This window comes from Mus pahari, chromosome 19 (assembly GCF_900095145.1).
Source record: "Mus pahari chromosome 19, PAHARI_EIJ_v1.1, whole genome shotgun sequence".
Classification (NCBI taxonomy): domain Eukaryota; kingdom Metazoa; phylum Chordata; class Mammalia; order Rodentia; family Muridae; genus Mus; species Mus pahari.
Window position 1 is genome coordinate 76556202 of NC_034608.1, and position 16929 is coordinate 76573130.

Consider the following 16929-nt stretch of genomic DNA (forward strand, 5'->3'; position numbering starts at 1 on the left):
AATCAACCAAACCAGGAGCTGGTTCTTTGAGAAAATCAACAAGATAGATAAACCCTTAGCCAGACTAACCAGAGGGCACAGAGACAGTATCCAAATTAATATAATCATAAAAGGGAGACATAACAATGACATTTATTTTAAAATAATTATTCTGTTTGTTGAATATTAATAGTTGAAAATATTAAAATAATGTTCTATAAAAAAAGAAAAACAGTCAGAAAACCCACAAGAAATATAGAGAGAAAATTGGAAACCGTAATATACAAGCAAAAGAGTAGTAAGTTTTTAAAAAAAATTGCTCAAACCAGGCAAGATGAGACAAAAAAATGTCCAAATATACCACTGAGTTTCTTTTGTGTCGGCAATTTACTGCTGGGCATGGGCCTTACCCTTTAGTGTAGTTTGTATATTCAGTGAACGTCTGCTGGAGAAAACTAACTTTTCCTTTGCAAGCAGTTATTAATAGGAGGTGGCTTCTGGGTTGTGGGTGGAAGTCCGTGTCCACTTCTCCCTCTTGCTGTACCCATGTAGCTTGGACCTGTGTACGGCTCTGTGCATGCTACTAGTTTCTGAGGTGATGTCTGCATCAATCCTGGTGTCTAGAAGACACTTTTTCCTTAGCGTCTTCCTTTCCCTTTGGCTCTTGCACTATTTCCATATCTTCTTCATAGATCCCTGATCCCTGAACAGGGGGTTGATGAAGATGTCCCATCTAGGACATACGGTGAGTATCCCAACCTGTAACTCTCTGCACATTGTCCAGTTGTGGCTCTCTGTTAGCTCCCATCTACTGGAGGAGGAAGCTTCTCTTGTGGGGGGCTGAGTGAGACACTGACCAATGAGAATACCAGAATGTCATTTGGAGTCTTTTTATTGCTACTTACTTCATCAGGACAGTGATATTTGTCAAAGGTACGTCCTCTAGGCCTATTTAGTCTCAGGATTTTGGTTACCAAGTATTGACTAGCATTCATGGGGTGGGCCTTAAATCCAGTCGTAGTTTTTGCACAAACATTGTTTATGTACCCAACCACTATTGCACGGGCATGTCACACTCAGGGCAGGTTGCCATTGTAGATCTAAGGGTGTTTAACTGAGTTGGTATTTATCTTTCTTCTCTGACAACCAACGTATTTGAAGATTGTCTCCAATCCCCAGTGGAACACACACACACACACACACACACACACACCACTAACTGGACTTGATGGGTTAAAAATATTTATGACTTTGTTTTATTACAATAAAAACTTTATAAAACATTGGAACATGGTATTTGTTGCAACATAAATCTGGTCATTCGTGTTTTGCTTAATAAACTGTATAGAATTCTCTTTAAGGTAAAAAAAAAAGAAAAACTTAAAAATTAATGTGCAACTTTTCTGGTAGGTCCCCACCCCCACCCCAATTTACAAATCAATCCTCAGACCTGGCTTTGTCAGCTTGCTGTGCCTCACTGGCCTTTTCGATTTCTGGTGTTAAGACAACTTTGTACTTTACTAAACAATTTAGCCCACTAGTGTTTTATGTGCGTTAGTCCTGTTGCTCCAGAGTTCTCCCTCTCCCCAATAAGGGACCTTGGTCTATATATATTTTTTATTTAGTACACTAATATTCTGTTCGGAAATGTTCTCTTTACACTAGAATGGTAATAAAATGATGCTATTTATTTATTTATTTATTTGAGAGGAATGGTTGAGACAGAGGTCTCTGTGTAGCCCTGGCTGTCCTGGAACTCTAGAGCAGTCTGGCCTTCAACTCAAGAAATTTACCTGCCTCTGCCTCCCTAGTGTTGGGATTAAAAACATGCACCACCATGCCCAGCTAACTTTTACAAAAAAAAAAAAAAAAAAAAAAAAAAGCACTCAGAATATCTTATTTAGGAGTATAGGAACCAATGTTGCCAATAATGATCTAAGCTTGCTCTTTAACCTTTGGACTGTTCTGATCAGTCGAAGAGCGTGGAGGCCCATGCCTGTAGATGCCAGCAGCTCTCTGGAGGCTGAGAAGGGAGAATCATAGAGAATCTGAGGCCAGCCTGGGTAATATCGCAGGTCTCTTCCTCAAAAAGAGGAATTGAAGCCCTCTACACAGTGTTCTTTCCTTGTTGCTGTCTTTGAGACAAGATCTCACTCTCTAGACCAGGCTGACCTAGAACTCTCAGTGATCCCTCTGCCTCAACATTCTGAGTGATGGGCGAACAGGCCTGAGCCACCACACACGGCTTGTGCTCTTTGACAGGACATTTACCCTCAAATAACTAACCAGGCTTGGGAATAGGCATCCAGCCACAGTTACTGAAATGCTCAGAAGTGCAAGCGAGTAAAGACTACAAGTCCCAGCATGCAATGCAACCCTGGCAAAGTCCGTTGTGCACTGACGTCTAATCCTCGCGCCTTGTTTTGTGGCTTGGGTTGTCTGTAGGAAGGAGTTTTATCAGTAGCTGTGTCTTTTAGAAGTTCCGAGTGTTAGGGATCCATCTTGCCGGTCCGAGGTCCAAGATGGACAAAGTTTGTGCGGTTTTTGGAGGCTCCCGGGGAATCGGCAGGGCGGTAGCCCAGCTAATGGCCCAGAAGGGTTACCGTCTGGCGATCGTCTCCAGAAACCTGGAAGTGGCCAAAGCCACCGCCGGCGAGCTCGGCGGTAGGTACTTGGAAGTGTCCTCGCCGTGCGGCCAAGGTGCAAGTCCTTGAGTTCCAGTCCACGGGCCCCGGACTATTGCCCATGTACCCCGGTCTGCGCCCCAGATCGCTCGTGCCCCATGAGCAAGCACTCACAGGGGCTCTCACCTACCCCAGGCAGATTCCGAGGTCCCCTGACAAGTAGGTGCCTTCCCCGCGGCCAGTGCTGCTATTGAGAGCCGCTTTGCGCGGGCCTCTGGGAGGAGAGAATGGACGCGATCATACTGAAAGCAGAGAAGTCAGAGACAAATGGCTAGGTTGTATTTTGCCCTTTGCGAAGGCACCCGACAGTATTTCAAAGAGAAACTCCTGATAGTTCAGAGTTGCTTCCCTAAACCCATCAATGATTTTAATACGTTACTAATTTGTTTTCCCAGACCCTTGATTGTATTCCTATTCCAGGTCCCCCCCCCCCAAGGTTATTAACGGATTAGTCATTGCAAGTTTAAGTCTCGGTTGGAGAAAACAACTTGGAAGAATGGAGAAAAGTACACGTCACTATCAGGAAAGCATTGGGTATATTGTAGGTCTAAGAGTGTGTCTGGTGCCAGCTCTATTTCTTTACTTATATGGAAATTGCCTTGATATGTAACTCACACTGGCTTTGAACTTGTGGTTCTCGTGTCTCGGCCTCCCTGTTGCTGAGGTCTCCTTACTGTGATGGGACAGTGACGTCTTTAGTACAGAGCACACTCGGAACTTGCGGTGTGGTATCCAGTTTCCCCGGACATAGGGTCTCACTATGTAGCCTAGGCTTCACTTGGATCAGGAGCTGGTCTCTGCCGCCTCGGTGCTGGGAACTCAGGGAAGCACATCTGTTCACCCTGGGTGTGAACACAAGCCTCAACACCTAGTCAGTCAGCACTGCTTCCAGTTTACCAGATACTCTCGAGCACCCTGTGGTACTAGATAGTTACCTGTTCTTTGGCTCTCCATCATATAGTTAGTTCATCTTGATGTATTCCTATCATAAATTGAGGCGCATATATATTAACACGGAAGCTTAGTAAATAGAGAATATGTTTCCTTTGAAGTATAATTTCCTGTGTATGGTGATAGGGATCACGGAGTTCTACTGAGCCACCTCTCTAGCCCATGCTGGCCACAAGCTTACAGTAGTAATCTCCTATCCCAATGCTGAGACTGTAGGTATACATTACCAGGCCCAGATTTTATTGCAGTTTTAAAAATCACATTTATTTATTTGGTTGGATGGGTACATATATGTCACTGGGCACCTGTGGAAGTCAGAGGACAGTCTGTTCTTTCCTTTCACTATATGGGTGGGTCCCAAAGGTTCAACCCAGATTGTCAGGCTTGGTGGAAAGTGCCCTTACCTAATGAGCCATCTTGCTGGCCCTGACCACTTTTGTTTCTAGACTTTCCAAGCTTATTTCTTCTTAAGGGTTTGAGGTCTCACTCAGGATAGCCATGAACTTGTGAGTCCAGCAAGTGCCAACATTATGAGTAGCCAGGACCCTATAGTTCTTGTGTCTAAATCTCCCACTCAAGAAAACTCCAAAGTTAAAGTTAGGATTCGATAATGTTTTATTTTTATGTACCTGCTGTATCCTAGCATTTAGCAGGCAGAGGTAAGACGAGCCTGAGTTTTGAAGTCAGTCCAGGCAACACAGTAAAACCTTATCTCAGAGCAAAACAAAAACAAAAACAAAAACAACAAAACCAAAACATACATACACAAGAAGGAAAGAACAAAACCTCATGATTTCTCCTTCACGTCCATCCACCCTGTCCCTTTCATTGGTCTCTGAGGGCAGGAACCCATGATAGGCAATCATTGCTAGGCTCAGCATGGGCTTGCCGGAGAGGCTAATCATAAAGCAAATAATTCTGAAATTCAAGTTAAGATTTAGAGGTAATTCTGATTTAACTTTGTTTTGTAGGAAACCACTTGGCATTTAGGTGTGATGTTGCCAAAGAACAAGATGTTCAGAGTACATTTCAAGAGATGGAGAAACATTTAGGTCCAGTAAATTTCTTGGTAAATGCAGCCGGTATCAACAGGTTGGTCAAAGATTGAGGTGAATTTCTGATACCTGTTTTTTTGTTTTTTTTTTTTGCTTTTTGTTTTTATTTCGAGATGGTTTCTCTGTGCAGTCCTGGCTGTCCTGGAACTCACTCTGTAGACCAGGTTGGCCTTGAACTTAGAAATCTACCTGCCTCTGCCTCCTGAGTGCTGGGATTACAGGCATGCGCCACCACTGCCTGGCTTCTGATACCTATTTTAAAGGATTTTTTTCTTAATGCATTGATGGCTTAGTTTCTTTTCCATTGCTATTATGAAATGCCATGACCCAAAGCTATATATAAAACAGAGTGTTCGATTGAGGTTATGGTTCCAGAGGGTTAGAGCCATGTTGGTGGAGTAAAGCCATGGTGGGTAGCAGCAGATGGGAACCCATATTGTGATTTGCATATAGGAGACAGTAGGGCACAGTGGGAATGGAGCCGGTCTTTGGAAACCACAAAGCCCACTCCCAGTGACATAGCTCCTCTGACAAGGCCATACTCCCTAATCCTTCCCAAACTTGGTCTTAAACTGGGGCTAAGCATTCAAATTTATGAGCCTACGGGGGACCATTTTCACTCAGGACACCACATCAGTATGAGACAGTATATGAGGCTGTATATTTCTACCGGAAAGGCCTATTTAGAAAATTGTCATACATTCTTTCATTTGAAACATGGTGTGTGTGTCTGCATGTTAGTATGTGCAGAGTGTGTGGATTCCCACAGGAGCTAAAGGAAGGCGTCACATCCCCTGGAGCGGCGGTACAGGTGCTTGGGAGCTCCTTGGAACTGAACTTGTGCTCTCTTACAAGATCAGTGTGCGCTCTTGATCAATGAACCATTTCTTTAGCCTAATTCTTTTATGTTGGGATAAGTGTCCAATTGGACCAGTCCTAACATGCCATCACCGGCATATCACCTAGCTTGCCAGAAGACTCCCTTAGTCTCTTCTTACAGGCAACCAGTGTTCTGAGTTCCACTGAGCATAGCAAGCCTAATAGTAATGTATATAGGGTAATGCATGTAATAATAATGGGATGAGGGGGTTTTGTAATTTTTTTAAAGATGAGTTTAGGAGAAAATATTTAGATTTACAGCCCTGTTAAAGAAGGCAAAACTGGCAGTAGCTTAAACCATTCGGTTGTTTGCTACTGTGTTAAGCCACTGGCAGTATTTATCAGTCTATCAGAGAGGTACGGAATCCTGCCATCCCAGTGGCTCCTTTCTGGGTTATCAACAGCTAGCTGAGTGGTTTTAAAGCCAAGTTCAAAATGGGATTGCCCAGCACTTATCTAGAAAGTACAGCTTATACTGCATTCTAAGTCAGAATTGTACATATGTTTTGACTTGATTTTTTTTAAAAAATTTACTTTTGCTATTTTAAAATGTGTGTGTGTGTATCCAAGGAACAGTTGGAACTCTTACCTGCTGAGCCAGTCCTCTAGCCCCCTGATTTGAGTTTTTGATCTGGATGTTAATGTGGCCACTTTGGTTTTTGTAGAGACGGTCTTCTAGTGAGAACAAAGACTGACGATGTGATATCTCAGCTGCACACTAACCTCCTGGGCTCCATGCTGACGTGTAAAGCTGCCATGAAGACCATGATTCAGCAGGGGGGATCTATTGTTAATGTGGGTGAGTTTTTACCTTCATGGGCCTATAGCATCTGTCTGGAATGAGAGAGGCCACAGCTGTGGACATCCAGCAGACTGTCTGTACAACACTGTCATAAATAATTTTGTTACCAGTTTCAATTTTCAGGAGAAATCATGTGCCCTTCCCCCCCCCTTTTTTTTTTAATCAAACCTATAATGATTATAAGAACCAAAAGGCCAGGTAATATACTGTGAGATTGTGTTTCCTAGAAATGACTGGGAAGCTACAACCATGCTACTACCTCAACGGTCTGGCTTCCTAAACAAGGCATGGACAATGGCAGTAGACAGGTTAAGACAGAAGGGGAACTCACAGGGTCCTAGAGCTATAGGACACTAAGGACTGCTGAGAACAGGAGAGGCAGCCTTCCCCCGGCATGAGCCCAGTCTTACTGGGTCTCCATTGCTGTGAACAGACACCATGACCAGGGCAACTCCTGTAAGGGACAACATTTAATTGAGGCTGGCTTACAGGTTCTGAGGTTCAGTCCATTGTTGTCATGGTGGGAAACATGGCAGCATCCAGGCAGGCATGGTGCTGGAGGAACTGAGAGTTCTACATCTTGTTCTGAAGGCAAATAGAAGTCTGGCAAAGCCTACCCCTGCAATGACACACTTCCTCCAACAAGGCCACATCTATTTCAACAAGGCCACACTTCCTAATAGTATCACTCCATGTAGGCCAAGCATTTAAGCACATGAGCCTATGGGGCCAAACTATTCAAACTACTACAGGCTCCTAATAGATTATCCTACTCCAGGTGGTCAGGCCTGATACTGTTACATACAAGCAATAGTAAATGTGTGTATATTTATGTGTGTATATATATATATATATATGTGTAACACATATATATATGTGTGTGTTATTATTGTTACATATGGATATATGTATGTATGTGTATGTATATATACACACACATATATATATACATACACATACATACATATATCCATATGTAACAATAATAACAAAATGTCTATGAATCTGAGAGTATGAGAGGGCAAATAGGGTTGGATTGGAGGAGAAGAAGGTGGAAAATGATGTCATTTTATTTTTAAAATTGTAAAGAAAACCAATCTAATTTTTGATATGAGAAGGAAAGCTTGTAGGCACGGAGTCTAAATATCAATCGCATAGATCACTGGTCTGTCTAGTGTCAAAGTTTGAGGAACGGTAAACCTCAGCTTTTCAGAGTGTATGTCAGTAGCCTTTCGTTGGTTGAAACCCCAGGGAAGAGGTGGTCTCCACTTTTGCCTGTTGAGCAGAAAATGCGGAGTAACATGGAGTTTGATTGCCATTTATTACTTGAAAATCGTAGCACACCATCTGACTTTTAGTCTTAAGTGATGAGCAGTACCTTAAGTTTGCAAAAGGGGGATGCTGTTCTGTTAAAGGTCTCTCTCAGGAGGAGTTGGTGACCACTGACACAGTCAGCTCAGGTGTTGCTTCTTAAGACCTGTCACACAGACCTGAGGTTGCCTGGATATCACAGGACACATTTAAAATACCTTCATTTTAGATAGGTTTCAGAAACCCAAGTTAGTCCCTTAAACTCTTAGACTATTGTTTTATAATGGGTGAACATGCTGACTGGATAAGAAGACCTCCAGATAGGCTGACCTTGTAGATGCATTGCTATTTCAGAAATCAAATGTGAATGGAGTGTGGCCGGTTATGTGAGCTTCCTAATGGATCTTTCTGCCACGCCTGGAACTTCCCTTTTTGTCTTTCTTTCTCCCCCACACCCCCTTTTCCGTCTACCCCTTTCCTTAACATGATGGCCTTTCTTTCTTCCTGTGCTACCCAGTCTTCCTCTTCTCTTGACTGAGGTGCCACATTTAGTAATGTGCCATGTGATAATAAATCAGTTCACGGAGGACAGATGCATGACAGTGGTTCTGTCGATTATGGTGGTGGTGACCCCCACCCCAGACCACACACACTGTTTTCACTGTTCTTCTTTGCTTAGATACACATATGCCATCACTGTTGGCCAATCTTCTGTGCATTCGTGTTACATAGGTTTGTAGCATGCTATATACGGCAGAAGAAGTGGCCTATACCAGCTTGCCTTATGTAAGCATACTTGGGATGCTCTCACTACTGTGAACCCACTGTACAATGTATTTCTCGGGGGAAATTAATGTCATTAAGCAATGTTGATTGTACAGTGTAGGTAAACATTTTAACACTGGGCTCCTTGATTATAATATAAAAGTAGAATAATTCTTTTTCTAATGTAATTTCAGGGGTGTGTGTGTGTTTGTGTGTGTGTGTGTGTGGTTCCTGTTCAATTTTTGTATAATAAGCACAAGCCAGTGGTGCAGAAAATTACTTCCCTACTTCTGTTTTGCAAGCATGTATTTGATATTTGAATTATAAATTATTCTTACATATTTATTAGACAAGTTCATTGAGGAATGTTTAGTTTAAGTACAAGGTACGTATAAACAAAGTCGCACTGTTAGCAAGTTTGCATGGTCAATTTTGATTGACAGTAGCTTTAGTTACTGGATTTGGTCTTTTTACAGGTGAATACTTACTCCCATCTATGGTAGGATTATAAAGTTAATCAGCCTTTATTTCACACCTTCTGGCTTGACCTTGTTTCTGCCTGTATTTGTGACTTTTTTGTTGCTGTGATAAGACACCATGACCAAGACAACTTATAGGAGACAGTTTATTTTGGCTTATGGTCCCTGAGGAATACAAGTCAGTCACAGTGGAAGACAAACAGCAGGCAAGGTGGCAGAAACAGGAGGCCGAGAGGTGACATCTCAACCACAAGCACGAAGCGGAGAGAGAACTGGAGGTTGGGCGAAACCACACTCTTAACCCACAGTCCCAGCAAAGCCACACTTCTCAAAACTGCCGAGGCAGCAGCTGGGGCCAGGCGTTCAAATGTCTGTGCTAGAGGGACATTTCTCATTCAAGCCACCACACTGTCAGACCCAGCACTCATTGTACCTGACCTCTGCCCACCTTACAAATCACACAAGCTTCTCTCCCATTCCTGGTGGTTTGACATCATTTTCCTCCAGTTTCTCTTTGCCTCTGTGGCTGGGTTATCCCTCAAAAGACCATGGTTAGAGTTACTCAGTTTAGCAAACAAAGAAAGAAAGCGAGTTTTCCCTACTGATTTGGTGACTGTAAAGGATATGAATCGTCAAATAATGAACCAATTGGCTTGCACTTGCTTTCTTCTTTTTCTGCAGGGAGTATTATTGGTTTGAAAGGCAACGTGGGCCAGACCGCGTACAGCGCCACCAAAGGAGGGCTTGTTGGGTTTTCTCGGTCGCTTGCTAAAGAGGTTGCACGGAAGAAAGTCAGGGTGAATGTGGTTGCACCAGGTCAGTGAAAGCTTCATACAACAACTGCTATCATTTATTGATATTAAGAAAGGCCACGAGGTTGTCAGTCGATTGGTTAATTGGCAGTCTTTAATTGACATTTGGATAGTGTCTCTCTAAAATCATTGTCGAAAGATATAATGAATTAGTGACTAAAAAACCTTTCTTGTTCCTCTTGTCTTACATAAAAATCTTTATGTTCAAATTTTTTTCACCAGTTAAGGAGTAAGTTATGATAAGAAAACCTTGGAGATCACTTGTGTTTTGAGACAGGGTCTTTACCATGCACTATAGTACTGGGACCGCAGGTTGCTCTACCATGCCTGGCTTATTCCAGCCATAGTGACAACTTAAAAATGGTGACCAAGGGTTTGACGTGATTTACCCAAAGCTTCCTGGCTGTTTCATGGAAAGCTGGAAAATATATGCTCTGAAGGGTTCCTTTTAAATCATAAGATTGATATCTTTTTACCCTTTAGTTTCTGATTGATTTATGTGTTATTTACTTACTCTCCCTCTTTTGTTCACTTGCGTATTATTTGCCAGTTTCTAATAAAAACAATGTTAAAATTCAGATATGTTTGTCATTTATTAGTTGGTTGGCCTGTTAGAAATTTTGATTGGGTATTTACTTGACTTCCCAATAGAATGAATGTTTTTCTACACCTTGTAAGTTAGAATAGGATCTTTTTTATACTTATGTGTTCATTTGTGTGTGTATATGTGTATACTTTTGTGGGTGCATACACACTATTTACTGCACACGTCATTGTCAGAGGATAGCTTGCAGGAATGGGTTTGTCCTTGCAGCATTTGGGTTCTGTGGGACCGTGAAAGTCAGTCTATTTTCTGGTCAAGCAGGACTTACTCGGGAGACCCAGTAGAAACTCTACAAGGAACAGAACAGTGAGCCATGCTCCCAGACAGATATAGGTGCCTGACACCACAGAGCCCCCAACCTCATAATCCTGTGACTATCAGCCTCGCAGACAATGTCCCAAGCTCCTGGTCCTGGCTAGACTCCACCCCCACAGTTAAGCTGGCAATAGCCAGGTATGCTCCTCCCCACAGTTACCTGGCAACTGCAAGATAGCCCAGCCCACTATAAAAGGGGCTCATCTCTAGCTCTCCTTCTCCCTCCCCTTTCCCCCTCTCTCCACGTGGCCATGGCTGGCCTCTCTCTTTCTACCTTCTCTCTTTCCCTCTGCCTTTTTCCAATAAAACCATAGTCTGTCTCTGCTCATTGAGACCCACTGTGCTTGAACGATGGAATAGGCTTTCCTCTAAAGAGCCGTGTCTAACATCACGAAGGCCTTCCTTCGTGACATATAGTGACGTCTGGGATATTCAAGACTGAGAACCTGTGGTCTCTGGCCTCAGTGAGGCCCTGAGACAGTAGATTGCGCTCTCTCTACCCCCTCTACTTCCCACAGCCAGACACCCACCCCGGGGAAGTGTAGAGAGCATGCACAGCAGTCCCAGTGTCCACCCGCCTGGAGCTCTGGAGCTCTGGCCAGTCTCTCCCACCCCCTTTATTTCCCCACACCCGCTGCCTGGGTCAAACTCAGGTCATCAGGCTTGATAGCAAGTGTCTTTCCCTGCTGAGCCATCTTGTTGGGCCTAGATAGTATATCTTGGTCTTGCAGTTTTACATACTTAAAAGTAATCTTTGTAGCCACTAAAATAGCCCAGTTGGGAGGGCATTAGACTGAAGAACTAAGCCCCTGTATAAAGTTTGTTCCTGTGACTGATCAGCAGTCTGTAGGAGAGTGGGCTGCAGCTGACCTCTGCCACCTTTCACTTTTAAGTCCCTCATGACTCCAGTTGGACCTGAGAGTTGGTACTCATTGAGCCAGCAGATGTTTTTCAGGATGTTCTGTGAATCTGATTGCTGTATAACATACCGTCACTCCAGTTCCTTGCTTAGTGGCAGACTAGCTAGGTCCAGACATTCCAAATCCATGAGTATTGAGTAAGTTTTACAGCTTAGATGAATACTTTTGAAGGAAAAAGGAAAAGGGTCTCAAACCAAAGCTTGCCATGGGATGCTGCATTGTCATTACAATCTAGGCCTGACTGCTTCTGTGTGCCCTGTGCAGGCTGTCACTGTTGGTGTTGGCTGAGCTGACCGCCCGCCCTGGGGTTGTTTAGTCGTTGTTTGGAAGGGCATGGACTTGCCCCCTCTCTTTTCAGGATTCCAGTGGTGTGAGTAATGAGGAGTTAGCTCTATTTTTTATTTTTATTTTTAGTGACGTAATAGCTGACTGGCTGAGAGGAAGGCTCATCTTCCCAAGTCACACGGACTCATGCAGCAAATGTCCTGGTTTCCTTCCTCTGTGCCAAGGCTGTGCTAGGTCCAGGAGTAAAAAAAGGAGTGAGATGTCTCTGTTACAAGCTACAGAAACAGTTGGAAAGAGTGCTGAGCGTCGTGGCTGAAGGTAGATAGCGATGTGCAACATGCTAGGAAGATGCTGAGCTGTTTAGCATGGATTAGTTGTCAAGGCAATGGCATGAGTGGTGGGAATCCAGCTTCTGTACAAAGGAGCTGTTTGAAAGGCGTTATGGAAGTGCCATAGAGTCTTTTGTAAAGACCATACTTTTCCTGTGCAATTCATATTGGGGATAAAACTATGTTGCTAGAAAGTGATCACTAGTAGGGTAGCCTTTGTAATATTATATTGTATATAATATCTATTTATATTATATATAATATTATATATATTATTGTATGTAACATTGTATATATATATACTATATTATATATAATATATATGTATATACACACACAAAAGCACACACACATATCCTGTTTCATAGTACAGATTGAAATAACAAGATTAAATCAATTCTATAAGTTATCTGTTGACTTAATTTTGATATTAAGATCTATCAGCTTCTTGATGAGATCTTAAGTAGAGCTAGCAAATGTGCACTCATGATGTGGAGAGAGGGCATGGTGTGCTTACCCGTGTACTAACATCTGGAGAGAGGGCATGGTGTGCTTACCCGTGTACTAACATCTGGAGAGAGGGCATGGTGTACTTACCCATGTACTAACATCTGGAGAGAGGTCATTCATTTATTTCTCCAATGTATTTTTTGAGACAGGGCCTCTCAGTGAACATGAAGCTCTTAAGCTCACTGTTTGAGCTAGACTGTCTGAGACTAGTGAGACCTTGTGATCTGTTTGTCCTCTCTGGGTTGCCAGTGCTGGTTCCCTTGTGCTGCCACGCCTGGTTTTGATGTAGGTCCAGGATACCCAGATCTCGGGCTTCATGCTAGTGCAGTAAGTGCTTACACATGGAGCCGTCTTTCCTGCCCTTAGACCTGGACTTTATTTCTTTTGATGTCAGGCTTTTCTGATTAGCTTCAAGTGGAGGTTCTACATGACAGAAAAACAGTTGAAATCAGACTGTAGCACAAACCCAGGAAACAGGGCAGGTAGCGATTAGACTGTGGCTGCATCCGAAGTCCTTGACTGGTCTGAACGTTGGCATTTTTGACTTGGCACCTAAAGTAAAGCTGCCATCATAGATGAGTCTCATTAAAAATCAGTACGAGAAATTATATTTGATAGATTGGCTGTCGTCAATTCCTCGTCAAAAGTGAATCAATGAAATGTCCTTTCTTCAGAGTTTATAACATAAAAACTCTCATGGCTTTTGGGAGCCAGCGCATCCCAGATTAAAGAGTTCATATTTTAATGGTGGGCTTTGAGGTGGGGCCTAGTGCTAGAGCATTTTTACAGCACGCACTAGGCCCCAAGTTTGATCCTAGACACCGTCCCCCTCTGTGTTGGGTTGTCATTGTATGTCTGGTAAGGAAGTGTAGTGTCTTTGCTCAAAGTGGCTAGAGTGCATATTATTTCACTTACTGCGTTTGACCTAAGGAAGGGTGGCTTTGTAGCCAGTTGGAAACCCCCGAGTGACCAGTGAAGTAATGCAGTAGCACTCTCTGTTGGACAGTGGCACCTACTGGTAGTTTATAGCTTTTATAGCCACTTCAAGTCTTTGTAAATACATGAGAATCATGAGTGTGGAGTAGAACAAAATTTCCAGAACTTTACAAATATGAAGACTGATATGGAGAGAATAAGGCCGAGGAAAGAAGACAGACTGGGAAGTAAGGCAGGCAGCAAGATAGGTGTGTGGGATGCTTGGGGGCCGTTAGTATCTACTCTCAGCGCTGATGTATGGTGTGGGGGGTACCTAAGGGATTAGTGATATATAGTGCATTGGGCTGGGAATACATTTAAGTGAAGATTACATGGTTCATGAGCATCAGCATAAGATAACATCGACATTTTGTACAACCCTGGGCAATTTATCGTAAGAGACTAGCTTACCATTTCTTAGTTAATTCCTGATGAACTGGATTATGAGATCTGGGAAGCTGCAGATAGAGTGGGTCGGAGCAACTATGTTGTAATGGTGGATAACACGACAGTGACACTTGTTAAGACCCATACACACAGCTAAAGGAGGACCCCAGCTCTTGTGTTCCGTGGACTTTACCCAGTGATGTGTCAGCAGCGTTCACGTGCAGCGCGTAAACCACACCAAGGCAAGATGCTAGGGGAAGTGGAGGGAGCAGGGGTGATGGTGGTGTGGCCAGCGTAGGAGCCTTTGTTCAATCATTCTGTAAATCTACAACACATTAAACGTGAAGTCCACTAACTAAAAACACACTGCAGATTCAGGAGAGGGATCTATAGGAATGTGTCCACTTTCCACATTAAACATAATCTAAGAAAAAAACTAGCATGTGGAGGCAAATTCTTTCCTTTCTTAAAACAAATTATTATTTGTGCCACCTGTGTACATGGCACAGTACACTAGTTAGTTGGGTTAGTGTAAAACCTTTTATGCCAGTGTTGAATTTTACAGAGTAAAAGGCAATTGTATCATAAATTCTTTGATTTTTTTTCTTTTGTAAGTTAAAAATATTTGAGGCTATCCATGAATACTGTATTTACACATTCCTATCCCCCCAACCCCTCCTGTTTCTCCCTCGACTCCCTCTCACATTTATGATCTCTTCTCCAGTGATTATTTTGGACAGGTACATGTGTTATGCATGCACAGCAGCCTGCCGAGTCCTTTAGTGTGGCGTGTATATGTTTGTAGTTAGGGCCGACTGCGTGGGACTGGATCACCTGTTGCAGCTCGTCCCCGGAGGAGACTGATTCTCCTCTAATTGCTCGTAGCTCTTCATCTCCAGGTCAGGCCTTGTGAATCTCCATCCCCCATCCAAGCTGCTGGTCACTGTGCAGGGCTTGTTTGGGTGGCCATAGTGTTGACATTTCATGGGTGCAGCCTCCCCATCATATGCAGAGAGAACCTATGTCATAGCAGAGACTCTGGTCCTTTGTCTTTCCATGTCTCTTCTGCAGTGTTCCCTGAGCCTTCGGCTAGGGATTGTAATAAGAAGTTTTTAGTATTAACATTAATTATTTTATTTCACTCAGCTTTTATAACCTGAAATGATTATAGGGTTTATTCTTTCTGGGGCATCCTTGAAAAAAGTTTGCTAACACACAGCATTGGAGTTCATGAAATCCATTGGTTCTTGAAAGAATTGGAATCTTCTAGATTCTGACTTCTCACTGAAGACCATCTTTGGGCCAGTTGTGGTGGCACACTCCTTTAGTCCCAGCACCCAGGAGGCAGAGGCAGGTGGATCTCTGAGTTTGAAGCAAGCCTTGACTACATACAGAGTTCCAGGTTAGCCAGGGCTGCACAGTAAGAGTCTGTCTTATAACAACATGTTTGCTCATTGCTCAATGTCTGCAGAGGCATTGTGGCTTCATCTGTGTCAGCTGCTGCCTTCATCGCTTCCTGCCCACACTGTGTGTAAAGATGAAAGGAAATGTTGTTGACTTCTCAAATAAACGTGCTCAGCCTTTTCTGGCAGAGGGGGTTATGTTTCACAGTACAGTCTCACAGGCACTACAAAATTAGTCTTCTGGCCATCGTTATAGATCGTCTGTAACTCATAATGCTCATATTTTTCCAATAAAAGGAGAAAAGTACAAAGAAAATCATCACCTGCTATATAATTCTGGTGACTACTGTCCCTTGTCCCTTTGATGTCCAGAGATAATCAGATGTTAGCATTTTTGAATTTATATTTTGCCTTGTTTTCAATAGTGATATAGTGGAATTCATTAATAACCTCTTAAGATTACAGATGTGAAATCTTCATTTATGACATTAGTACTGAACATTGTTCTATGCTGTGGATGTATCCGGTGTTAACCCATTCCTTGTTGAAAGACCTTTCAGTTTGTTTCCAGATCGCCCCAGTAACCTTAATCTCTCACTACCTTAGGTTTTATGGTAGAAAAAAAAAAAAACTACAATGATTTTTTTTTTCACAGAACTTTAAAGAAAACATTTGGATTTTCACAAATGAAAATCCAAACTAAAGTTAATTATATGGTATTACATAATAAACAAGCAGCTGAATCCAGTATTTAGCTCACATTTATCAACACATCATTTGTAAATGGCAGTATATTTAAGCTGATTTATAGTTTAATTTATAAGTAATTTAGTTTTAACATAAACCAACTATGTTTTTTTGTGAGTGCACATGGAACCTTCACTTGCTGTGACTTGTCTAACTTTAAGTCCATCTTTTATCACCTTAAACTATGAACTTTCTCATGCCCGCCGCTCTCATGCTTTCTTTTAAAACTTAGTGACTGAAGTTGGGCATGTTAGCATATGCCTTCAATCCTGTCACTCAAGAGGCAGAGCAGGTGGATTTATTTGAATTTTCTACATGGTGATACTATGTCTCAAAAATTTTTTAGGAATAATTAATGAACAAGAAACTATGTGGTAAAATTTTGTTATATATGTCTGAGACTATTCTTGTAGTTGTTTTGTAAACCTATAGTTGATCTTGGTGTGTGTGTGTGTGTGTGTGTGCATATGTATACAATAATTTTGAATTCTGAATATATAATACTTGATACTATAGAACTTATTTTAGAACATGCTATCTGTACACTTTATTGCATATATACAAATACTGAATTAAAATTTGATCTTTGTGTACATTTGTTTCCAGATTAGATAAGACCATAGGACTTTTTTCTTTTTTTAATTATTATTTTCTTTATTTACATTTCAAATGCTATCCCGAAAGTTTCCCATACCCCTCCCCCCACCTCTGTTCCCCTACCCACCCACTCCCACTAC

At 42.4% G+C, this 16929-nt stretch overlaps 1 protein-coding gene across 1 annotated transcript in view; it reads left to right on the forward strand.

The window, feature by feature from the left end:
• Positions 1 to 2399: 2399 nt before the first annotated feature.
• Positions 2400 to 16929, forward strand: part of Cbr4 (carbonyl reductase 4) — a 15765-nt gene continuing 1235 nt past the window's right edge. The window contains exons 1-4 of the mRNA XM_021219698.1: positions 2400 to 2643; positions 4586 to 4706; positions 6214 to 6347; positions 9587 to 9721. Of these exons, the coding sequence (XP_021075357.1) occupies positions 2502 to 2643; positions 4586 to 4706; positions 6214 to 6347; positions 9587 to 9721 (532 nt within the window). The 5' untranslated portion in view covers positions 2400 to 2501. The remainder of the gene's footprint in view (positions 2644 to 4585; positions 4707 to 6213; positions 6348 to 9586; positions 9722 to 16929) is intronic.